At 35.0% G+C, this 17019-nt stretch overlaps 1 protein-coding gene across 1 annotated transcript in view; it reads right to left on the minus strand.

The window, feature by feature from the left end:
* The window catches only part of LOC100544897 (solute carrier family 15 member 5-like), a 25573-nt gene extending 11017 nt beyond the window's left edge, over positions 1-14556 (minus strand). The window contains exons 1-6 of the mRNA XM_010714858.2: positions 14312-14556; positions 12445-12962; positions 10795-11020; positions 6966-7135; positions 3593-3813; positions 1096-1282 (exon numbers count right to left, since the gene is read on the minus strand). Coding sequence (XP_010713160.1) covers positions 1096-1282; positions 3593-3813; positions 6966-7135; positions 10795-11020; positions 12445-12811 — 1171 coding nt within the window. The 5' untranslated portion in view covers positions 12812-12962; positions 14312-14556. The remainder of the gene's footprint in view (positions 1-1095; positions 1283-3592; positions 3814-6965; positions 7136-10794; positions 11021-12444; positions 12963-14311) is intronic.
* Between the last annotated feature and the right edge of the window lie 2463 nt (positions 14557-17019).

Genomic DNA, 17019 nt, shown 5'->3' on the forward strand with positions numbered 1-17019 from the left:
TACTTTCTATTTTGGATTCAATTAAAGAGTCAGGAATGAACTATAACAGTGACAAGTTCCATAGAATCATCATAGAATCATAGAAAGGCCTGGTTTGAAAAGGACCACAAAGATCACCTACTTTCAACCCCCTGCTATGTGCAGGGTTGCCAACCACCAGACCAGGCTGCCCAGAGCCACATCCAGCCTGGCCTTGAATGCCTTCAGGGATGGGGCATCCACAACCTCCTTGGGCAACCTGTTCCAGTGTGTCACCACCCTCTGCGTGAAAAACTTCCACCTAATATCTAACCTAAACCTCCCCTGTCTCAGTTTAAGACCATTCCCCCTTGTCCTATCACTATCCATCCTCGTAAACAGCCATTCCCCTTCCTGCTTATATGCTCCCTTCAAGTACTGGCAGGCCACAATGAGATCTCCCTGGAGCCTTCTCCTTTCCAAGCTAAACAAGCCCAGTTCCCTCAACCTTTCTTCATAGGAGAAAGAATTCTGGTAAGCTACAGTCCTAATGTCAATACAGGCATAGCTTAAATATATGTATATGAAAAAAAGCTTATATCTAATAACTTAATTATTTTATTTTATTATTTTTTATTTTATTTATTATTTTAATTATTACTCATCATTTTGAGCAATAGAATATTTTTCAAGAATCATAGAGCTACCAACAAAGATTAACCCCCCCAAAACCCCTTTCAAATTAAGTAAAATTAAAAAAAGAATTAAGAAAAAACGTATGGAAGGCAACCAGTGTGAAGTAAAATATGCAAGCCTAAATGGTTAGTGCTATTTCTTTCACCAGTTCCTTAGGATGACTCAGTTTTTTCTCAGTGTTTGTCTCAGTACATTTTATTGATCAGAAGAGCTTCAGTCTTCTTCATCAATAAAAACTATGCCTTTTTCTCTAAATATCTAACATTTTTCAGGACTGTCTTTTCTAAAGTTTCTTTGAAATATATCTACCTCTGTCATCCCAAAACAAATCTATCTTAATGTTTATAGTTTGAAATAGTGGTAAAACATACCATCAGCTGCTGAGGTTTCTTTTAAAACAAAGATATGTATCAAAACTGCATAAACAGATTTTAGACTTACCAATGTAAATTGTTGGAGAATGTCCACTTCCCTTGGAGCTGAAGAGATATGAGTTAATGCATTCCAAAATTGGAACAAGAATCAGTAGTGGCACAATGCTTATCACATTCATCGCAGCAATTGGCAATACAAATCCACTGAAGTTCAAGTTGGAATTCATGGTTTGGAGATAATATCCTGAAGGAATCTGTATTGTGGAATACAAACCAACTTCAGTGTAAGTTACCTTTTATGGATAAGGTTTTTTCCTGTAATGGAAGCTTCTTCAACATTCCCTTCTGAAGAAGTCACAGAAAACCAATTACACACTAACCCCAAGGAGTAACCATTCATGATAAAAGCCTTTCAGATAGTGACTCTCATTCTCTGCTAGGCTTTAACATTATCTACTTATTTCACTTACTCCTCAGTTTAACAAATCTAAGGAGCAGCCCGTCAGTTTGTATTAGCTCTAATGAAGATCAAATAAACCATCAGTCAACATAATAAATTCTCCTGAGTACTTCAGTGACTTCTTACATGTCTTCACAGTGTACAGCAGGACTCTTTTCATTTTAGAATAGCATGATGCAGAGTTGTCTTGAATTTCTAATTGTTTGCTCTAAGTGGAAGAATATTTTAAAGAAATTCTTGCCATCACATAGCTTTAAGAGCTGCGTAGATTTAGCCATAGTCTTCGAAGCAGCTTAATGTGACTGGCACAGCAGCTACGTAAAGGGCTTCTTTTTTACTTCCGTAAATAAAAATCAGAAAACAATAATCAACTGAGCAACACACCAATGGTAGTCATCAGGATATGAAGTTAAGTAGACTTATAAGACAGTCTTTCACTTCAGAGAGCAAATAGTTCCTATTTGTTTGATGATACATAAAAATCAGTTGAATTTATTGACATACACAAGAAAGCCCCAAACTGCTTATATCAACCGACTTTTCTGCTTGTGTTTTTTGAGAAACCTTGGTATACTAAGCGCTGAAACTTCACTAGCAACAAGGAGTTACAATCTACTTCATTTTACAGACTGATGGGAAAATAAAGATGTAACTTGAGTAATTCACAGAGAGCAGCCATGGCAGAGCTGGATGTAGAATGGATTTCTTTACTTTCATTTGTTTTCATAACATTTTGAATTTCTGAAGTTTTCTACATGGCTTTTCCATGTGACTGGCAATGCCAAATCCAGATGGATTACTTGTAGCTGTCTGAAAATTAAAGTGTAGCTAGTGACCCAGCTCTTCAAGGGTTACTCATCAATGATTATAGCCAACCTTAACCAACAGAATTTCACCCGATGCTAAAGAGTTGTTCAAATGCTAGATGTTAATAAAAATACTGTAACTCATATTTCACTTCCCCTCAAAAAATAGAAGATGTAAAAGGATGAATAAATAGAAACAGAATCATGACAGATCAGACATAAGCTAAGTTATGTTGGTTCCTCATTTCCATTGCCTACTGGGAATCAGAATTGACTTATTATCAGGAATTAAATTATCATCAACATGAAATCTGTTAATAGTATGGAGAAAATACAATTAATCTTTAAGAAAAAATATTGATCTATTTCCTAGTCTAAGAAAAAGCGTTAGACATATCGAAAATTCTGCTGAATGTCGTTGCTTTCAGGAGGTGCAAGCAGTCTTTTCCAGATAAATACCTAGACATTACAACAGAGATTGATTCCTGACTCATTTCCATCTGGTCATTAACACATGCCTCAGTCACTTGTGTGTTTGTTTTTATTTTGTCTTCCACTCTCCCTGGCATGGAGCAGAGTGAGAGAAGAAAAGGTGGCAGATGAGCGGGAATATTTAACAGTTGCAAGATAATGTCAATGAAATAGTCTATGTTACACATTTGTAAGAATTTCCTTAAGCAGCCTATGCACGCATTTTAAAACCAATAACTAAAAATGAATTTCTAAATTTGTTACGCCAGTTGCCAAAGGGTAAGCTGCTTCAAACTCCTGCTTAGCCAGGATCATCCAGTCAGAAATTAATCTGAAGGAATCATGTCAGTTGAAGCAACTCTGTGAAATATTTACATATCATTCATACATTTGGGCTTTGAAATAACTGTTTCCATAAATGGAAAACCACCCATTTCCATTGAGATGCAGCAGATATATAAAACTACCAGAACAGTAGAAATATGCAACTGAAACAGCAAAGAAAGTTTTTATGTCTTTCCTAAAAATTGAGTGAATATTTAAGAAATTGGAAAATTATATGTTTCACAGGAGTGCTAAGCCTGAATCTCCAAGATATGTAACAGCATGAGGAGCACAGGAGTCTCAGCACTAGATATATCAAAGGGATGGATAGAAATGAGCAGAAGGAAGGCTACACCACAGCAAGGCTGATTTTACTTATTTGATGAGATTAAGACTATTCTGCAAGGTGGTTCTGTTGGTAAAGCAACAGTTAAGAAGCATGCCTTGTAACATGGTAATAAACAGTCTTTTTTGAGATTTGGTTTGAAAAGTTGTTTACTCACCTGCATAATGCATGTTCTGTAAAGAATTTGGAAAGCAAACAACGGGAAGAGCCTGGCAAGTGACTTTGTACTTTCCACTTGGGTCTCACTGTACCGACCACCATGATATTCCTTCGCATGATCTAACCAGCTGGATACATCTCCACTAAAGTAGCGATACCGCACACAGCACATTTTCAGTGCACTACCAATTACCCCAAAAGTTGTCAGAAGGGAACTGTCTGGAAACAATCAGACATAAGGCATTAGTACATTTCTATTTGCTGCCAAAAATAACAGAACAAAGCATTTTGTGAGGAAAAATACAACTTGATATACTGGGAGGTAGTATATTACCTTCCCTAGTTTTTTTGCTTTTAAATTCAAGACAGGAATGAAATGTCGCATCTCTGCTGAAGTCCAACAAGAGCCATGTAGAAGTGAAGAGAGGAGGAAAGGCAGCTCAAAGGAGGGCTGATGGGATAGAAAGTTTTGAGGAACATGTTTTAATGTTAGAAATATCTTCGGACTTCCAAGTAGCGTGCTGTGGAAAAAGCTTCCAGTCTAGTTGTTGGCATATTAAAATTTGTCCACAAGTAATTGCTAGCTTGGTTCTCAGACTTCAAAGAAATATAACAAGGACAGAATTGTTACCTGCATGCTTGAAGATACAGATTTACCTTTGGTAAGTTGCCCATCCATGAGAATGAAAGATATAGCATCTCTCTGCCTTTCTGATGTGTTGAAGCACTACAGTAACCATCTATATAGTGTCCAAATACAACATGAACTCAGAAGATGGTAGAAAAAAATATTTTTCTATCACTCTGCTGTTGAAAGTATTTTCTAGAATGTTCATCTGACACCTATAGGATGTTCTTCCAATACTAAGAAATGGAAATTAAATAATAACTGTCTAGCATTAACCTGTGGACTGTTGGCACAGTTAAATAAAATCTGAAGTAGAGAACACGACTGAAGCTTCCAAACATAGACACTGCATACAGATTTTATTTTCTGTGACTTTGCTAGGCTAATATTCTTACAAATCACTGTAAGCATTGCTAAAATTCAGGATCCATAGTATTTCAAGACCAGACCTGAGGACTAAGAAGTATTCAGACTTTCAGATTGAATTGACGAAGAAGATAATCAGAAAAATGTGAGAGTTAGAGCTCTTGTCATAGCTGAGGACATCCTTATTGTCATTTCAATCAATTACCTACAAAAAGTTACTTGTATGAAATATGTATGTTTCTTACAACAGAATTCAAAGCAGATTAGTAAATGGTAAACTAGTAAATAGTTAATTAAAAGTTGTAGTTCAGTCAGGAACTTGAGTCAAACATAGACCTATATCAAGAGGATATTGCCAGTTACATATTTAGAATAAGTGTCTTACCCATTCGTTAGAAGCAAAGTAGTAAATCCCACAATACTCCACATAAGCAAATTTTTCAGATTACAGAAGTAAACAACTGAGTAGTTAAACATCATATACTCTATACTATTATTTCTAGTGTTTTCTTAAAAGCATCTATCTGTATATGTATTAAATTACATATTCCAGAAGGAAATTCCCCCTCTCTGTTATACTTAAGATCTTGGTTCTAACACTCTGCTACTATGACCTTGATGTAATCATGAATATCTATATTACTTAATCATAATGAAAAAATAATTCTATATTGCACTCTAGATAGTAGATACACATTTTTCCCTCCATCTCTGGTCAGCTGCCAATCCTAAAATTTTTAGCAATGGAAGAAATGCAAATTAAGTCCATGTTTGACAGCTAAACATAATTGAATGCATGATCCATATTTGAAGAGTTACATCAGAAAAACAAAAAAGCACCACACAAAAATCCTGTAAGGTTGTCTATGGATTTGAATAATAGCTTTGATATATTTAATGTTTCAATATCTTACCAGAAGATACAAAGTATATTATGTTTTATTTTGACTAAAGAGATAAAGAACATTTTTCTAGATATTAGAATTCTGCATAGATGAGGAAAACACTTAGGTTGAATAACATTCATAGAAAAAAAGACAATACAAGAAATACTCTGCTAGTTTTGTAGATGAGTAATATAACAGAAGATTAACTAGTATAACACAAGATTGCGTTATTCTTTTTAGTGATGTCAAACTACTTAGATAAGCAACCAGATTTGGTTCATATGAATCATTCCAGTGCAGGCTAGATGCTCAAGACTGTTCTTAGCTTCTCAGGTTTTAAGACCTGCAGCAAGACCTGGAGAGCTTGACAATTACTATTCTCTCTATAAAAAAAACAACTTAAGTTGACACTAGCCTTTACATACCTCAGTCAGATATAATTTTTTTGAAGGGCGTTGGGGAAGGGATGCATTTCTTTCTAGTATTTCCATCACATAACATTCCAAGATACTTGGTTCACACATTCTTTCATTCCTAATATTTTTTTTTATTAGACTGAACTAATAACAAAAACACAAATATCTTAATTTCAGTTTCTGTGTTCTACTGGAAAAAGTACAGCAAAATTTGGGCACTCCTACAGCCTTATTCTGGTCACTTAGGCTCCAGTTACATTTCTGTGCTTGGTTAAAGGAGAGAGATAGTTGTCATCAAAACATTTTGAAAAGCTGAAGTAATAGTACTAATTGCTAACTGATGAGGCCACAGAAGTATAAGAACTTCTGCTTTAAAATATCAAAAGTCTGCTTAGGAGCTATTTAAAGCTATTCAGTATTTTCAATTATTTTCGAATATGTACAAATACCCAAGGTTGTATTGGAAAGCACACTGAAATAACAAGCATGAGATATTCTGGAATACTGAGATATTACAAAGTTTTCTGGTTAATTTGTTAAACTCACTGCTTAGTTGCTCAGTTTAACTTCACAACAGACTCTGGAGCATGCTTATATGTGAAAACAAGTATGTTTGGTGCACCAACACCTCAGCCTCAACACATCTGAGCACCTTGGGCATAGATTGGACAAAACACACTGACATTAGTAATATGCAGCATGCATGTAGTATCTATTCCTGTACATGAAACTGCTCTGAACCTATATCTGGACAAGGCAGAAGATGTACATAAGTCCACTAGAGACTGCTTTCAATTTTTCAGCCTATCCAGAATCTACATACTTATCTTTACAGAGGATGTTTTCTCTTACACTGACTCCATAGAGCTAAAACTCCTCCCCAGGTATCTACAATCAAACAGGTAATTGTTATGGAAGAACTTATTTAGATGTTCAAAATATACTTCTAAGTATACTAAATATATATATAATAAAATAAATATACTTCTAAATATACTTCTTAAGATATACTTCTTAATATACTTCTTAAGAATATACTAAATATACTCTAAATATACTTCTTAAGAGTCTTACCTGTTTTAGGTTTGTAAATCATTTCTCCACGCACCATGTGAATTGTGATCATGGCCATAAGCACAGACACAAATGGGAGAAGAAAACCAAGATTTCTCGCCACAGATTGCTGGATATAAGAGATGCTGACAAAGACAACTGCTGAATTTAAGTTAATCAGCCAATAAAACCTAGTACACAGAGACAGAGGAGCCAAGATTAGAATAGCTGAAAATTTACAGCTTTTATATAATGGTATAGTTAAGTATTATAGTTATGGACAGCATCAGTACCACACACACACACGCAGAGAAACACTGAATTTCACTTGGATGTTTCAGCTCGGTGAGGTAAATCATAAAACTAAGACACTAAGGCAGTAGAGCTGAACAAATTATTAATCTAGAGTCAGAAATAAACTTATGGATAGGAATAATTAAAATGTCAGCATTTAGCATTTATACATTTAATATCCGATAATGTAAGTTTAATATATGTAAAATTATGAAATTGCATTTTTAACCTTAACAAAGAAATAACATCACATATAACAGCCATTCAATTATTTCCTCTGGTGTGAAATAAAACTTCTTACCCTAACTTAGGTTTGAAAGAATACTGCACAAATAATATCTGTTGGAGCAGCCGACCAAGATATCCCACTTCCCAAGGAAATGCTTTGGACAGTAGGTTTATAAACATTAAAAAGCTGCTTTTCTGTGGATTAAACATTATTTTGAGACATTTTAAAAACAAATTCATTTTGAATAGTCAATGATCTAGCATTCACGGTACTTGCTTGCCACATAAATTCTTCTCAGCTCTAGTCCATTTGCTTGGATTATGCATACTAAATGTTGAGTAGGTGGCCACAGTGAGCAAGAGGCTTGTTAGTAGACTTTCCCCTTCATTCTTATAAGTCCATGGAGGACCTTGATTAAATAAATTCTTTTGAGAATCTTATGCTTTCAGACTTCTTTCCAAATAGGCAACATATTTTTTGGCAAATCCTTTAAGTAAAATCTACTTCTGAAAGGGAAAAAGTACAAGAGGAATGGATCTGTAGAGCCAAATATCTTGTGTTAAGGACCCAATGCGTCTAGCCAAGGATTTTACTTTGTATTTGTTTTAGTCTGATCCTGTGAACTCAAAGTTTGCTACTGGCTTGAGAGTACCAAATGTACCATGAATTGCGGTGACGTATTCTGAAAGAACTCAGCTTCTGCACTCCGATTTCAACTCAAGAGTACATTTCTGATATAAGCAAAAACGTTATCGTGAAATGTCTAGAAAAAAGATCTTACTAGATTATATAAATATATTCATTATGACAACTTAAGAAGTAATACCCAGGTGACTTTTAACTTAAAAGCATTGTTACTGTACTTGAAAAGCTTTCACTTACTATAACAATTGAGATGAACTTGCTGAACAAAGACAGATCTAGAGGAAAAACACTAGAAAATATTCAAAAATTGAGTTTTGTCACTTTCTTTTAATAATTCTGAAAACGAAGTATGTTTTCTGTCTCTTATAATACTATTCATTTTTTTTTTTTAATTAATTGAGCCAGATGACCTTAAATTTCAATCCAAACTCAGACCCAGATATTCCACATATTTGAGAAAGGCCCAGTATCCATACCACATATTTACCTGTACAACTTTTTAGGAGGAGATGAATTTTATTTAGAATCACTTCAGAGTTCTCTATAAAGAGAAAGTGAAAAAGATAAAAGAGGCAGAATAATTATTTAATTTAATGTTAAAGTGTCCTGGGTTGACAGCAGAAATGAATTCACTGTATATGGAAAGAAAAGTTATTTAGAAGAGACATAGGAAAGAAGGGAAATACTATCGTTCCAACATTTCCTGCCTTCTTTTGTAGCAGTTTAGTAAGATGAGACAACACTGCTAGCTGCTATCCTTTGTCTAAATTGTGTACCCTTCGCTCTTATTCTCTGCCACCATAGACAATTTTTTTTTTAAGAGGGAACAGACACAGAGCATTTTGGAAGTTAGAACCAGGTCCTAGATGGGCAAAGCAATCTTCTTCAGGAATTGAATTAAACAGCAGGTAGTTGCAGGTTTATACTTTGCCATTTCATTTAAAATCTACCTTTAACTTATTAAGTATGATTTTCTTTTAAATAGAATGTAGCTAAGGACATAAGCTCTTATTCATCAGAAGTATGCAATCACTTTTTTTATCTATTATTTCAAAATTCAATCCTGTAACAAATATCTACCAAGAAAAAACACTCTACCGAGAGAAAATGATTATATTCTGAGAGGTTGTAATGAGATTAAGACCACTAAGAATATAACCTCATTTTTTAAAATCTTGAGATAGCAATTAAATAGCCCCTTTTCAGATGCCATTGCAAAAAACACACATGTGCCTTTCTTAATATTTCCAAAGCCCCAAGAAATAACCCATTTGGATTTCACCCAAGGAACTTCTTATTCAGATTATGTCTTCTTTGTAATCAACACTGAGAAATGTCACTTTGATTAAACACAATTCTGAATGGCTAAGACCACAATACAATAAATTCTCCAATGCTATCTTTCAGAACAACTGATTGCACTCCAGTCTTAATCCCCTAGAGTCTTATTTAATCAAAATGATGTTGCTAATTAAGGATTAAAACTCAGAACAGAGTAAAAAGATTTTTTTTCTTCTCTCCTATGGGCAGGTCAGGGAGGCAGAATCTGCTCTACAGAACTAAAGTCTCATCCACCTTTGGTAAAGCTGCTTTATTCACTGAAGTTTGGATTTAATTCAGAATTCTCTGATACTAACATAATTGGAGGAAAAAAGAATAGCCAGGAGAGCTACTCCCAAAGGAATAAAGATCTGATTCACTAAGATCTTCATCGACTCCTCAGTGTTTTGTTGTCAATATGACAGCGTGCTAAGCTTTGATTTTAATAAGTGTGTGTATATAAGGAAAGGACAGGAAAGGGGACAGTTTTAGACTTTATTTCATTCTGACTCAAAGCAGAAGTCTAGAAGTTCCCACTGATAACTTCTTTGATTCTTCCCTACAGTTTAATCAGAAGGTCCAGGTGAATGTTCAGTGCTACAAAATGATAAATGAAGGCAAACACATGACCAAAAATGATCCCCCTGACATAGAAACAGTTAATTCAAACAACAACAACAAAAACCCAAAAACAAACAAACAAAAAAAAACAACCTGATTTTTAGGAACTATTTTACCTCTTCAATTTTTCCTCCAAATTTTCCTGAAAAAATGAGATATTGTAAATGAAATATGAACGTAAAGTGCTTTATCTGATACCAAGTGTTCTGAGTGCAAGATCCAACACAATATATCATTTTCTTACCACTGATATCAGCAGTTAGAGTCTACTAGCAATCTTCAGTTCCAACAAACCAACAGACTCTATTGCTACCTGTAATTTCTAAAAATTTACTCCAATGCAAATTCTAATGTATCACTGAATTTTGTCACAGTCAGGGATTAATAGCAAAATTAAATCAAATTATCAATACATTAGCTGTACAACAATGTATTCCATTTGTTTTTCTAATAGCAGCAGGACACTAAGTCTGAGTGAGTACTTGAGCAAGTTATGTAATCCTGGTTCTTGACTGACGATTACTACTGAAGACCAAAATAGGTGATCGCCAGTTGGTCCTGGAAAGCAACAACTATACCAGAGGTTTTTACATAAATTCTTGGAAACTATTCCAAAACTTAAATATTCTTCAGTTTAAAACCCAGTAAATAACACCAACAATGCCTTGCAAGTCTACAGGGAATATCAAAGCAATGCAATATCATTCGCTACAGATATTTAGCTGTTGTTAAGTTACTAACCAGTTGAAAAAAGAAAGAAGTTCCTTCGGTCCACAGTTCTCAAGGTTGTATGCACTTAGTGGACAAACTATAGCTCTTATGCCTCCTATTCCCAGGCTAGCTGTGAGTAGTGCAAAATAGAACACTATTTTCTGCTCCTTTTTGGTTAGTGTATGAAGAAGAATATGTCGTTTGTCAATGTAGATATCTTCAAAAGGGAAAGCCACAATGGGTAGCAGGGCTGTGCCTGGAATCAGAAGGAAATCATTATTTGAAATAAATTAAAGTCAGACTGATAAATATGAATCTGTAAGCAATTGTGTTGAAAAGATGAGAAATCAGAAGACAACAGATGAGGGTGAAGAGGAAGGGCCTTACTTCTGCAGAAAGCTAGAAACATCACTATGAGTACCTATGAAAGCAGTTTTCTCTAATATGCTTGCAAGGATTTACGTCCTTCAATATATTGAAGAGCTTACCCTGGAAATGAAACTCCTCCCATTGTGCTTTCCCCATTTCTTGTGTGTAGAGGGCAGTAGCTCTCCACTAGCCAGCAAGTGTCAGGTAAGGTGTGTAACTGCCCAGCAAAGAAATTAAAACAGCCAAAAAGCCTCCCCATTGTGGAATAATTAAGATTCAAAGAAAAAAAAAAAAAAACTAGAATTTCTGAGTCTTTAATGAGGTCTATGATTTAAGAAAGTCTCAAAGGTTTTACTACCTTTTTTTTTTAGTCTGTTCTGGTTTTCTGTTGCAGCTTCATGGGAAAAATATGTTTTTGGGAACTTAACTTACAGAAGCACTGCCATGAATTGTATTTACCAGCTCTAGTCTGCAAAGCAAGTCTCAGATTTAGTCAGCTACAGATTATCTAGGCTTTAAGTGGAGACAAACTCAAAATATAGCAAATTGAAACATCAGCTTGACATTAACCAAAGTTTAAGACTACAGCTGTGCATCGAACCCTTACAGTTTAGAAGCATTCAATTAACCCACATAAACAATCACCAGCTCTGAAATGCACTGATTGCTGCAGAATCTTCCTATTTAGTTTAAACAGTTTTGGAGATCTTTTTTGCATAGAAGATCTTCGGAAGAACAGTTGGGGAAGATTTGGATTTCTGTTAGAAAGCAAGCTCTCAATATAAGTATTAGGATATATCCTCCCTACTCACTGCAATGTTTGTTTATACTGATGTGTGCTTAAATGCATCTTTCCCAGTTATCCAACTACAACAGTCATGTCTTCACATAAAATAGAAATGTTACTACCAACAGCTGGGAAGTGCTTTCCATTCTCTTTCTCAAACTCTGTCTAAAACATCACATTTGCCCTAAACACTAGCAACAACAGATGCTTATTAAAGGGACCAGTTCTAAGAAAGAGCTGAGCAACTGCATTCTTAAGAGCTAAGCCACTTTAGAGAAGTAAAGATCACATACCCGCTAATCCATAAGACATACATGAAAATGCTTCTTGGTCTTGCTCTATATATTACCTCACAAAAATACATAGGCAGAAAACTACAAAGTGTTTTGTAGAGGAAAAAATGACGTAATTCATTATGAGCAAAAGTGGCCATGAGCTTGGAGAAAATTACTGAATTTCAGTGTTCAACAGTGCATTTCAAACAGAAGTATTGTAGCATTAAAGGACACCTGGGTGTCACCTACCTAAGAAGTGTAGAAACATGCAGATGCACACCAGCTTGATCCGCCCCACAAGGCACTCGGCGAGCCAGCCAGCCAACACTGGCGTCAGCATGGAGGTGCCCACAAAGCACATATTTACAATGGCAGCCTGGTAGTTGCGATAGCCAAGTCTGACGGTGCAGAAGAGGATCATATTGCAGACGATGCCAAAGAACGTGAACCTCTCACACAGCTCCACCAGCAGCACACAAATAGCCTCCTGGACTTTCTTCTCAGGCAGAGTCAGGTTTCCAGCATGGTTTCTTCTATCAGGTAGCAGGTTTTTCTCCTTTTCAGTGTCAGCCGCAAGCTGCTTCTCTTGAACATCACCACTGCTTGCACCAGGCATGCTTGACTTCTTTGACTAGGACTCAGGAGGACAGCTTAAGTTACAGGTATACTTCTGTTCTCCTCCACTGTAATTAGCAAACTGGTAAGACTCTCACTTTGAATTCCACACTTTACCACTACAATTTCGTAGGGCACCAGTCACTTTTGTGCTATTACATATAGGATCAAAGAGTTTCCAATAAATAAATTAATCAGAGACATACCAACATTTCAACTTCTGAATTTAGCAACATTAAGGAACACAGTCTATTTAATTAATCCATTCATATATGAAGAAGATTTCTCCCCCAGTGTATGTTATCTGTTAAATTACTTGAGTCCAATACAGTACATATAACTCTATTTGTATGCTAAAAGTAAAGGTTTAAATACAGAAGAAAGCCAACATTATCAGCAGAATTTAAATAATAAATCAAGAAAATAATTTGGATATAGTAAATTCGAGCTTTAAATAGGCAACAGATGAAAAAAATCATTTTTTATTTTTAAAGTTAATAGTATCTAATTTATTAGATTTGTTATATTTAGTTGAAATTGAGATAAGTTAATTGTAAAAATAAATAATACAACTACATTTATGTTAGAGAATCAAATTTTAAAAGGAAATAAGTTGAATGTATTAGCAAAGAATAAAAGTTATCTGAAAGCAACATAAACCAAAACTGCTTTTCTAACCAAATATTGTGTGGCAATACATCATATCAGACAAGAGCACATACAATTCCTCCCCAGTAAAAACAATCACTAGCTTAAATAATAGTTCTGATGAGACAAAGTTACAGTGCTTTATAATGCTCCTTGTGCCTCTCATCCACAGAAAAGTTTGCAGATTTCCCAAATCAGTTTATTTGTTTTATGGAGCTCATTAAGATGACTATCACCTTTTTTAAACACTCCCAAAGAAGTATGAGAAGTACTTTAGACAAACTTGGGTCTACATAACAAAACTAAAATATAAAATAAATAAAATGCCCTAAAATAATTCTAAAATACATACTTTTACAATTGAGTAAAAGTCTAAAGCCAGAATTCAAAGACTAAAGAAATTTTTGTCAGAGATGTCCAAACAAGGATGAAAATAACCATGACATGTAACATAACCAAGAACTGCTTCTGTCTTTTCACCTACATTAGCTATAAAGATTTTCATTTGGACAAACCCAGCAGAGAAATCCAACCTAGAAATCACCTGTAACTCAGCCAACCTCACTAAAGACTAGTGAAGCCAACTCCAAATCCAAATCCAAGTAAAAACTGCTTATAGACTAAAAGGCATGTATGTCTTCCATTGCACAGAGATACTCTCATTTAACTGTTCAGAAAGAAAATGTTACTCCCTTTATTTTTTTTTTTTTTTAAGAAAATATAGCCTTTAAGGAAATACTAGGATCAGATAGAAAACAACAGGATAAGCACACTCTTACTACCATAGACGCTTCAGTATAAAATAGCTTAGTTTTCTACAAGCTATTTTTCTCTTAAAAAGTGCAAAGTTTACCTGTTCTCATGGGTGCTAATATCTCAAAGTGAATCATATCATGGAAACTACTAGAGACAGCAAGGTTGCTAACTAAAATATCAGTATCTTAGTCTTCACGTAGTTTCATTTACTCTAACTTTGGATAACAAACAAGGGAAAGGAAATAATTGGCTGAACTTTATATATGCCACTGAAAGGAGGCAGTGGTGATTGTTTTCATTGTTGTTTATTCTGAATTGCCTTTGCATGTGACTGTTAAAGGCGTGGTGATCCTGATAGTCACAGGTAACAATTAGTAAATGAATTAATGATGTCCTCAGTGAAAACACTGTGGTCTTTCTTGCTCTAGTTATTTAATCACATCTGTAGCAGATATAGGTGATCTGTTAGGGTATTGCATGATGTGGTTTTAACTGAGTTCTCCTTGAATCACCTGGTATTCTCTTTGCCTACTCTTAATGAAAAAGCTGGTAAAGCTACATAGAACAAGAATTAAAAATGTAGATTTAATTTCAATATGAACTGCCTTTGTTTTTTTCTGACTTTTATTTTTTTTCAAAGTGATAAAAACACTTATTTATGTTTTTATCACTTTGAGCTATATCTTATTTCATGGGGAGGATTATGAAACTATTTCTGTTTAAAATCTTACCTTAGACAACTATTTCAGAGATTTCTGTGTAGACAGCCTTCAGTCAGAGCTGAGATGAACTGGAATCAATTATGGGTTATGATGGTCTTATTTTGTCTTGTAGTTCACAGCATTTGAAGCCTGTATCTGATGCTTCTGAAGAACTTTGTGAGCATTACTAAAAATTCAGGATAATGTTTGCCTGCATTTTTGTTTGATTACATACCAGAAGAACAAATGCAAACAAAACCTAGGCACTCTGCAAATAGCGTAAAAGATCAATTAAGAAAGTGAAATGCAGTCATCAGGAATGAGACTGAGAAGGCTTATTTGTGAAATCTGTTAGGTTAACAAGTCTAATGAAACTCTTCTGTGTTTTATAAAGATCTGTTACACGCTGTGCAAGTATGCTTTGATGGCTGAAAAAAAGCACATATGAAGTAATCAGTTATTAAAATTTTTGAATATATAAAAAATTATCTCAGAACTTCTGGACCTATGATATCCACCACATTACACCTGGATAGTTTTTCCCTTTACTAAGTATTCCTGTAATGTTTTTCCACGCTTTAACTGGAGGCAACTGGGAACCCTAGCTCAGTTCTGCCTTGCTGTGGGACAGATGTCATAGCCACTATCTTGTTCGGCAGCAGCTTTTGTCTGTGAAGGGGAGGGGCAAGACCAAGGTGAAAGATTTAATGTAGAGAATAGTTATATTTTAAAAAACTTGCTTATTTTTTTTTCTTTTGTAGACATAATTTAATGGTTCTAGAGAAGCCATATTCTTCTTAATTCAGAGTGTAGCACAGAGCTTTGATGCGAAGGTCTTTCTATTCTCAACTCGTCCTATGAAAGAGTGCTTTCGCCATTTCTCCCTGAGTTCTATTTCTGCCCCGTGGTCAGACTGCCTCTATGGTTGTGTGCAAGCCATGTTAGTTCGCTGGGATCTTTCTCTCTCCATCTTGAAAATAGAAATACATTGAATTACTTCACTGAGGTGCTAAGAGTTCAATTCACTAAAATTTACAGTTGTGTTCTAATTCAGATGTACAGCATTACAGAAAGACAAAATATAATATATAATATTTATTTATATTATATATATAATATTTTAATATATTTACACTTATATTTTTATATATATTTTTAGACACTACTAAGCCTAAGGTGCAGGAGTAGCAAAACAGGTGACAAGGTGCATCATTAAGTACTTAAGGAAGCGCAAATACAAGAAAGTACAAAAGTGGACACACTGGAGAGAATCCAATGGAGGGTCATGAAAATGATGAAGGGTCTGGAGCATTTTCCTTCAAGAGAGACAGAGAGCTGGGAATGCTCAGGGGATTCTGATAAGCATACATAACTATGTCATGCGGGGGGACTAAATAAGATGGGTCCAGGCTTTTTTTCAGTGGGGCCTGGTGACAGGAGAACAGGCAGAGGACAAAAAGGCAAAAGTCGAAACATAATTTTGAACATAAGTAAAAAACTGTGGTTCTCAAACATTGGTAGAGGTTTTACAGAAAGGTTGTGGAGTCCCCATCCTTGGAGATCTTCAAAACCCAATGTGTCATGCTGCTGAGCAACCTGCTGCTTGTGACCCTGATTTCAGTGAGTCTGTTGTACAAGACGATTTTAAGCAGTGACATTGAGCAGAATCTAAGGAAGAAGGTGATAGAGGCAAGAAAATAGTTTTTTATCTTGTTGCTGACTATGCCCTCTACCAATAGTTAGAGAGAAAGATTTGCTAATTTACTTCTATATTTTTTTTCAGGGAAGTGGTTTTAAAATTGCTGATCCTCAAACCCTTGCTATGAATGAAAATTATTTTGGCGTGATTACCCTGTTCCATCAAACTGCACATCTTTTACTTTGGGGATTTTGTTCAAACATATATAATTATCTATGCTAAGCAGTTTTTCATATGTTGTAAGGCTCTTGTCTTATTGCACCTATTTGACGGTTTTATAATTCAGGAGTAATTGAATTGCAATTATTTTTCATGATGCATGGTACAGTTTTATATCACGTTGTTGGCAGATATTCTTTATGATGTCGTTTGGTCTAATGGGAAAATTAGAAGTAGCTCTATCAT

This window comes from Meleagris gallopavo, chromosome 1, assembly GCF_000146605.3.
Source record: "Meleagris gallopavo isolate NT-WF06-2002-E0010 breed Aviagen turkey brand Nicholas breeding stock chromosome 1, Turkey_5.1, whole genome shotgun sequence".
Classification (NCBI taxonomy): Eukaryota; Metazoa; Chordata; class Aves; order Galliformes; family Phasianidae; genus Meleagris; species Meleagris gallopavo.